The sequence below is a fragment of the Benincasa hispida genome, chromosome 2, assembly GCF_027475165.1.
Source record: "Benincasa hispida cultivar pf3 chromosome 2, pf3_genome.v1.1, whole genome shotgun sequence".
In the NCBI taxonomy this organism is placed as follows: Eukaryota; Viridiplantae; Streptophyta; class Magnoliopsida; order Cucurbitales; family Cucurbitaceae; genus Benincasa; species Benincasa hispida.
Genome location: NC_143479.1, coordinates 67,291,130 through 67,299,949, shown reverse-complemented (window position 1 = coordinate 67,299,949; position 8,820 = coordinate 67,291,130). Strand labels below are relative to the sequence as shown.

Below are 8,820 nucleotides of genomic sequence, written 5' to 3'. Positions count from 1 at the left end.
AATTTTATAGAATAAATTGTTATTTCTAAAAAATTATTGTTTTAATAGTAGTTTTGAAACATGATCAATAATGATATTTGATAATTCTAAGAATTCTTGAGAAGAAAAATATCGATGTCTCCTAGATTATCTTCGATACGTGGAGGTGTGGAAGTATGAAGGTAGCTTCTTAGCTATTCGATCCTAATGAAAAATAAGAGTATTTTTTTCAACAAATAGCAATTTTCTTTTTTATATATTAGTCTAAAATATATGTGGTCTTTTTTTCTTTTTTTTTTTTCTTTTTTTTTTAATACAAATGGAAAATAAGAATAAGAAAAGAGAAGGGGAAAAAAAGAAAGAAAAAAGAGAGAAAATAAGAAAAATATATAAAAAAAAGAGAGAAAATAAGAAAAATGTTGAGTTACAATTAAGTATTTTTCCTCTCTTTCGTTTATTTTGGTTTGTGAATTTCACCTTCGAGAAACCAAAATCGATTTTCAGTTCGCAGTTCATCTCTTCTCTCACTCTCTTCTCCCACAGCTCAAAAATCCCAATAATCACTTTTCTTTCCCCTATTTTCATCTCTTTCTAGGGTTTTCATTTTGCTCTCAATTTGCTGTTGCTCTGTTTCGGATCGTAAGCTTGTTGAACTTGCTTCAAAAGCTCCTGCAGATTGAAGCTGCAACTTGGAAACCCAAATTTTCGGCTAGGGAAGAGCTATGGATGCTGATTCGTGGACTGCTCGCCTTTCTTCTGCTTCTAAGCGCTACCAATCTGCTCTTCTATCACGATCTGGTTTAGGTGAATCTCTTTGATTTCTTATATTTTGTTTCATCGCTTAGTGGCTTTGGAGTGATTTGGATAGTCCCCACCTTACAATTTGGTTTTTCTGGTCGTGGGTTTCATGAATCAAGAATTAATTTTTTCAATACATTGTTATGTTTTTTTGTTACCTCAATTTCCTTTTTCCGTCTGAAAGTGTTGCCATCTGTGGATAAATGGATAAACAGATGACTATAGCTAAAACAATTAAGGCAATCCTGATTCTGCTTACGTTGAATATTTTTGTACTGAAGTTTGGTGAAGGTGTCGAATGAAATCAAAAACTTGAATTTTGATTCTGCCTTTGGAAAGTGAAGGTGGTGTTGACATATGGATAACATTTCGATCGTTTCATGCCATCTTCTTCTTCCATAATTATAATGGCGGTAGGGTGCTTAGAGTTGTTTTTTTTTTTTTTTTTTTCACACGAGAAATTGAGTATATATTTAAGATGTACCAAGAAATACTTCGGAGTGTTTGCTTTGTGTATGTTTAAAAACATGGTCACAGAATGTGTAAGAAAAGAAGTACCTTATAACTTAAGCAAGCCTGATTATCTAAATTCTTTGGCTGGCTTCTGAAAATACGATTACATTATGTGGATCCTTGAAATTTTGTTATTAAGACACAGTGCATCTAATTTTCTGCTGTAAATCATGATATCACCTGCTGCTTCAGTTTGTTATAGACCATCATTTGTATGTATCAGTGATTTTACGTGCCCCTCTACTCTTTTTTTCTTTTTCTTTTTTTAATAATTTATTTGTTTATTATTATTTCCGGATCCTTTTGCCTTCACTCTCAGTTTTGGACTCATTCTGTAGTAGCTCATCATTCAGGTATGTTCATGGGGTTTGAAGAACTTGAAGGGGATGATGATATAAGGGAGGAGTTCCCATGCCCATTTTGTTCAGAATATTTTGATATAGTCGGATTGTGCTGTCACATTGATGAAGAGCATCCTATCGAGGCTAGGAATGGGGTATGAATCCTTGCAAAACTGTTTATTTTCTTATTTCCCTTCTGAAAGTAGTTAATTTTGTTTGAGCTTCTGATATAAAATCTCTGTCTGGCTTAAATACACACCAAATAGAATTTTTCACTTTCTTTTTCTTCCTTTCAACTGAGAAGACGGCCCCTTTTGTCCCCTCATATAGTCCCATTTTCTGTAGTATCAGTATATGAAGACAGCTTGTATATCTCACCCTCCCAGGAGATAACTTCACATAATAAAAGGCATAGTTTCCCAAATCACCATCAAGTTCGGACGTAAAGAAATCGAGAAACTGTACTGGTGAATTAGTAATCAGGACAGCTTTGGGGTCTGCCATAACGTGTGACAGTATTCATAAGAAAACCCCCTTTGTTTGTCATTGTCCAAATTAGTATTTCCAATGTAAACAAAGTACGGGGGATATGGATCACCTATTCTTGTATTGTTCATTTATTCCCCTTACTGGTGATTCTTCAAGATACTTGGTATAAAAGGGTGTTTATTTGAAGTATATCTTGTACAATTCTTCATGGTCCTCTCTTCAGGAATACAGCAAGAGTATTACAAAGGAATGCACCCTATGTTATCTTTGGAAAGTTGGTCCAAAATGATTTTAGGGTTTTGAGAGGATGAGACGGAGTGTATTAAGAGATGTATATCAAACATATTCCAACTACTCTATTTCTCAAAATGCTACTGAGGGCGTAATTTGTACTCTCTAAGGCTAATGGTCTGGGAGGATGGCTTATTCTCCCACCTTTCCACACTCATATTATTGCGGCTCTGTTTCCTATCAAAATAATTGAAGCATCAAATTCCATGTATCTCAGGTTGAATCAATTTCAAGCTATACTCATTCACCCCAGGTAGCCAATTGTTACTGTACAATTTTCTGTTTCTTGTGGATTTTGATTCTTTGACTTGGCTAGTGTCCCTTTTTACAATAAATTGCACTCTTGGTTTCAATGTTTGTTTTATATATCATATGTACGTTGAGACTGAGGATGTATCTAGGTCCAGTCACTTGAATATATATTTTTTTCCTATGCAAAATTAATCATGGAAACATAATTTTGATCAGTGCTGTTGTCACTTATCTCCCTGTTCAGTAAGTCTTCATCTTAGCTAACAGTGAATTCCTGAGTGTGCATGGCGCAGTGTATGATTCTATTCATCATGTTACAAAAACAATAGCTTCAATAGTTTAAGATTGAAATATTATTAAACTGCAGGTGTGTCCAGTCTGTGAAATGAGGGTGGGAGTTGACATGGTTGCGCATATATCCCTGCAGCATGGAAATATTTTCAAGATATCCTTCTATTTGTCCTGTTAAAATTTAGTTTCATCTTTTATTTTGTCCATTCTATGATTTTGCTCCCATTGAGATCCTTCATATCATGTTCTTCATGTAGTTTTGTTTTTTTAAAGATCAGCTTGGTGTGTGCCTAGCTTTGTATGTTCAATGATTTCGGTTGCACCTCAATCACCTCTTTTATTCTATTATTCTCCCGTTTGCCTCACTACTATTGGAACCTTTTAAGTTTTACCAGAATAGAATAGAACCTCTATTAGACCGTGAACCACTGAAGATTACTCAATGATCTTTCTCAGGAAGGAGGAAAAAGTTAAAAAACTTGTTTGTTTCTGATATTTACCACTGCTTTTTGTTTAATTTTCTCTGCAAGGAATTATTATTCTTTTCTTAATTATATTTTTTCTATGTTTGTTTGAGCTTTATATGCAACTCAAGCAGGATGCAAGATTAACCTCATGCTTAGATTCCTTAACTAAAGGTTACATGCAGCGTAAGAGAAAATCTCGTAAAGGTGGTTCACACTCAACACTCTCCTTGTTGAGGAAAGAGCTTCAAGAAGGAAATTTGCAATCTCTTTTTGGGGGCTCTTCATGTTTATTTACCTCCTCCAATGCAGCGCCTGACCCGTTGCTGTCATCGTTTATTCTACCATTGGCTGATGACTATGGCAGTGTTCAACCTCACATGTCGGCTGAAACAAGCTCGGTGAAGAGTAACTCTCAAGACAAATCATTAGAACGGTAAATTATGATATGTCCCTACTATTACAGTGCCAGTTCTCTCACAAGTTCTTTAGTTCACATGGTCCTGCCCAAGATAGTATCTCTTTTGTTGGAAAGTTCTATTGTGTCCTATGTGAAAAGTTCGAGGAATGAGTTCTAATACTGTTTTTTTTCCTTTAAATATTTACTAACATGAGATTGGTTCAGCTTAGGCTGACATAGATTTTCCTTTTAATCCCTGGCATCGTGAATAAATGTTCACTTTTTTCATCCTGTCGTTTTGAGTCTAGTTGATATTATTGCTGCCAAAAGATTTGAACTAGAAATAGAATATGTGGATCAGGCTATGTTGAAATGAGCACATGCTGCAAGCTAGTACAGGGACTAGGCTTAGTAGACATGGAAACGGAACATCAAGTACATGTACCAAAATTTTGGCCATCATTAGATACTTTTCCATTAATGTCCACTATCACATCAATTTGATTTCATAGACCTAAAGTCTTGGTTTTATGTGACAGGAGCATCCCATCGCCCCTGTCCGTGCAGGATAAAGAAGAGAAAACGAAACGCTGCGCGTTTGTTCAAGGGCTGTTAATGTCCACCATCCTTGATGATAATTTATGAGTCCTTGCACACATCAAAGTTGGCTGCTGCAATAGTGGATGTAAAATTCACAAAAGGCCCTCCTTGGTTTGCTTGTAGCTCTCAAAATACTAGTATGCTTCAATGAGAGTGTCAAAATAAGGTGTAGTGTAATTTATGTTGTTTGTAAAACACCAGTTCTTAGGCCTGACAAGACTTCCATTTCCTGTTTTAAATTTATGGTCATGCTTAAGTGAAAGAGGGGGAGAGAGAAGAAATTTAAACTCCCTTGTACCCCCCTCAAAAAAAAAAAAAAAAAAAAAAAAAAAAAATCAAAGCTTAAATTTGCAATAAGTAACTTCAATAGCTTCATTTCAATAATTGGAAATGACATGTAACTGGAACAATATAACTGTGACTTAAATGCCAGTGAATCAATTCTATGGACATGTTAACAACAATTTAATCTCCGAACCAATGAGATGGTAAAAAGCAGCCTGCTTTTCAAGCAGTCCCTATAGGCTGAGATTCAACCACGATACGTCGTCATCTGTAATCTTCTTCACTACGTCCTGAACATACGAGTCAAAACAAGACAAGCAGAGGCCCTTTATCAGGCTTCTTCGGTCTTCTCCCATTGACAATTCAATGTGGGAACAGCGGGATGGTGGTGATGCTCTATATGCATCGTTTATCAAGTGTCCAAATCCACAAGCCCCTAAAATTGTGCTAGCAGCTTTCGTCGCGATGTCAGCTGCTGAGCTCTGATCTGAACCAGAATAAGATCAAGGAAATTATGTGTAGCAACAAAGTTAACTTTAAATAATCCATGACGTTGATGTTTGAACTCAGAACATGGAATCATATCCATTTTGATTGAATTTCTACAATGATCCTCATCCTAAGAAACTTAACTGTGAACAAAAAGTAAAATGTCATACCTAGATCAATATCTCTGGCTAAATTCTTCAAATGGCCATCGATAATTGGTTGTAGTTGCTCTCTTGCTGCACAGTAATCTTTCTCATCTCCAACCAAATGCGGCAGTGAACCGTTATCAGAGGCTGTGTTTATTACATTGCTGTAGTGATGAATCTGCTCACAGTTGGATAGCGAATTCATTCCAGCAATCTCAGGCCTCAGTACTCCGTTCAAATTTCGATCAACTGTTATCGTATTTTCAACCGTTAATCCTCTTAAAGGGTTCATAATTGTTCCATTGCTGCTGGTCCTATCTATTGGCATGCTACAATGAGGATCTTGCAGTACCTGCCTAGACAAATGACTTGTTTCGGGGTCAAGGAAACCGCCATGTTGCATCAATGGAGAGGGACTGTCATGTAATAAGGTTTCCCCAACCAGAGTTTGGTTTGGTATTTCCATTTCTTGTGTTATCGTATGCTCGGCTGTTGATTCCCTACTCTGACCCATCTGCAAACTCAAGGTGCCTCCACCACAAGGGTTAATAGCAGAAACACCTTCAGCTCTATTGGTTACTAAACCCATTTGACTTGAAGAACGCATGTGATTGATGTGCAACCGAAGAATTCGTCTCCTCGTTAGAGTTGGTGCGATTGCTTGAGACATTGGAGAAGTTGATTGGACTTCCACAGGTAATCGAGGAGATGGAATGTTTGAAAATCCTTGAACATATAGGCTACGAGGTGAAGATAGGGAATTCAAGTCTAAACCATCCCGATTTGCAACAGGGAATGTTCTGTTAAACAAATTGTTTGTGGTTCTTCGTTCAGACAGCCGACTTGAAGGCTGTGGACTTGATGATCCTAGAGCAATGATTCTACAGTCGACACAGTACCAATTTCCTTCTGGTACTTCTCTACCAAGACCGACGCAATAGGTGTGTGCCGGTGAGTCACATAGATCACACAGTAACATCAGATTATCATCCCCACCTTCGTGACACTCGATACAGATTACATTCTCGTAGGGATCGAGATAACTCCTCAATTCTTCCTCAGATGGTTGATAGACCTGAAGGATGCAAAAAAGAAATTTATACAAGCAATAGGTAGGAAAATAAGAACAAGATGCAAACTGTGAGTATACCTGATCACGCTCGGGAACCTGTATGACAACTTCCCTTAAGTCAATTCCAGCCGTAGATCTTGCAGGCTTACTAATTGTCTGAAACCTCTGCTTGCACAAAGGGCATCTTGATTCAACCTTTGCCCACTCCATAATACAAGAGAAACAAAAAAAGTGAGAACAACAATTAAGTGTTCCCCGAACTCTCCGCTTATCTTCTTCCGATAGGCATATCCCGCATACTTGCTTTATTACCTCAGCCTTGACTTCCTCCACTTTCTCTTTGCCCTTCCTAACAGGAGGTCGAAGTTTTCTCTGCTGGCATATATCAGAATCCTCAATCCTTGAGGGTGAAGGTGCAGTCCTTATTCGGTTTCCCAATTGACCACACAACCTCTCAGCTTCTCTCACCTGCTCTCTCTCTTCTTCAGAGATGGTATATTCATAGTCTGATGACCCAGAAAGGAAGGTATCTAAATCTGATTGCACAACATATCTTTTCCGCTTTGAAACTGGCCTTTTCCTTCTCGTAATCTTCACTGTAGGGTAATCGTCGGAAAAATCATCATCTGAGTTTTGTACACTCTGCGTGCCACTCTTCTTCCTCCGTTTGTTCCTTGACGGTTTCTTTGCAGCCTTTGGCCTCCTCTTCTTGCAAACTTTGCCAACAGTATTTTTCCTCACCCCATTTCGACCTCGTTTCATATTGGTTCGTCTCTTTCTAACAACTGGTTCTTCCTCATCTGAAAAATCTTCTTCTTCCAGCAAAAAGTCCTCATCCTCATCCTCAACCTCCTCATCAACATCAACATCTTCCTCTTCCTCTTCTTCCTCCTCCTCCTCCTCCTCCTCCTCATAATCATTATCATTATCTACACTATAATCCTCATCATCCTCGTCCCCCCCATCCTCTTCTTTTTGATAACTAAATCTTCGCCTCTTTTGTCCATTTGTCTTCCTCACTTTCTGCGAACCAAAAGCATTCCTAGCCTTTGGTCCGACTCTTTTCCTCACATTCTTCGGTTGCTGCTCCTCCACATCCTCCTCCACAACAAAATTATCCTCTCCTGATGCATTTTCATCTAAAGAGGAGCAATAATCCTCATCAGAACGCTCAGAAACTCCGTTCTCATCACTGGAAACAACATAGTCCTCATCAGAATCATCAGAACCCTTATCTTTGTGCCGAAATTTCTTCTTGAAATTTTTCCTACTACCAACCTTCCCTCCCCTAACCATCTGTTCCTCGCACATAAAACAATTTTTTTTTTTCCCAAAAGAAGAGAATAACACAAATTCAGTCCAACAACAATCAACAATTCCTCAACAAAACCAACCCTTCATCATTAAATCTAATCAAAATCGAACGGAGAAACATGAATTCACAATTCCTCGATGATTCCCACATAAATTGCCAAACACCTAATTTGCATATGAAAATTTAAACAACCCCACTAACTATAAACGATTCCCCATACTCGATCTGCTTCATTCCTGAACAAAACAACATTGAAACCAAAACAAAACAAAAAAACAAAATTCATTCACTCTGAATTACAATAAACAACAAACACCAATTTCTCTCAAAAATCAACTAAAGGGTCTCATTCTATTGACAAAATATCAACAGAAAAATAAACAGAAACAGCAAAATTGAACGAAAATTCATAGATTAAAGATACCCATAAACATCCTACACATACCCACAAACGAAAAAAGATTTCAATTCATACCTAGAGAGAGAAAATCGAAAGAAAAGATGAGAGAGGGAGGGAGATGGGTACCTGAGAGGAGGAATAAAGCACCAGGAAACACCACGGACAATTGGAAAACGTCTTCCGATTTCCCAAAAATATTTTTTTCCTTTTTCTTTTTGAAAAAAACTATTTTTTTAACAAAAAATATGAAATTATACAGTGAGAGAGTAGGCGTTGGGGGCTCTTCTTATTATGTGAAGCGATGGTCACCTCCTTGGATGTTTTCTCCTTCCAAAATTACCAAAATACCCTCCATTTTCTTTTTCTTTTGCTTTTGGCAAATTACCATTTTTGGGATTAAATTTAAAACTCACCAAAATGAAGAAGAATATAACATTGATTGAGAAAAATTAACAAAGTTGCCCTTTTTCTTTTGTTTTTTCTTTTAATTTTTTTCGTAACTGAATTTTATACTTACCATATAATGTAGGTCAGATAATACTACCAAATAGTCGGTTTCTACTTTCTCGTTTTGCGGGTCGAAAACGTCATTCTTTTGATAAGTGAGTTTGTCCTGTCTGTAAATGGGAGCATCAAATTGAATTCTGTAAGATGAAACGTTGAATGAAATACTGAAACTATTGTAACTGTCCATT

The 8,820-nt window shown here is 37.1% G+C and overlaps 2 protein-coding genes across 8 annotated transcripts; one reads left to right on the top strand and one right to left on the bottom strand.

The window, feature by feature from the left end:
* Nucleotides 1-219: 219 nt before the first annotated feature.
* Nucleotides 220-4,779, top strand: LOC120072220 (protein DEHYDRATION-INDUCED 19 homolog 3-like). Of its 4 annotated transcripts, none has more exons than XM_090310781.1 (6): nt 220-783; nt 1,644-1,786; nt 2,629-2,664; nt 3,031-3,110; nt 3,600-3,854; nt 4,358-4,779. In XM_090310781.1, the coding sequence occupies exons 1-6, from the start codon at nt 702-704 to the stop codon at nt 4,461-4,463; spliced, it is 702 nt and encodes a 233-aa protein (XP_090166907.1). In that variant the 5' UTR covers nt 220-701; the 3' UTR covers nt 4,464-4,779. The 4 variants fall into 4 exon arrangements, with proteins under 4 accessions (XP_090166907.1, XP_090166909.1, XP_090166908.1 ...); XM_090310780.1 differs by having other exon boundaries at nt 364-783; nt 1,632-1,786; XM_090310783.1 differs by lacking the exon at nt 2,629-2,664.
* LOC120072219 (RING/U-box protein) lies at nt 4,766-8,413 on the bottom strand. 4 transcript variants are annotated; one of them, XM_039024631.2, is made up of 4 exons: nt 8,252-8,413; nt 6,489-7,961; nt 5,363-6,413; nt 4,766-5,190 (listed from the first exon to the last, which is right to left on the bottom strand). In XM_039024631.2, the coding sequence occupies exons 2-4, from the start codon at nt 7,719-7,721 to the stop codon at nt 4,937-4,939; spliced, it is 2,538 nt and encodes an 845-aa protein (XP_038880559.2). In that variant the 5' UTR covers nt 7,722-7,961; nt 8,252-8,413; the 3' UTR covers nt 4,766-4,936. The 4 variants fall into 4 exon arrangements, with proteins under 4 accessions (XP_038880559.2, XP_090166905.1, XP_038880561.2 ...); XM_090310779.1 differs by having other exon boundaries at nt 4,766-5,185; XM_039024633.2 differs by having other exon boundaries at nt 6,489-7,706; nt 8,252-8,385.
* Nucleotides 8,414-8,820: the final 407 nt, after the last annotated feature.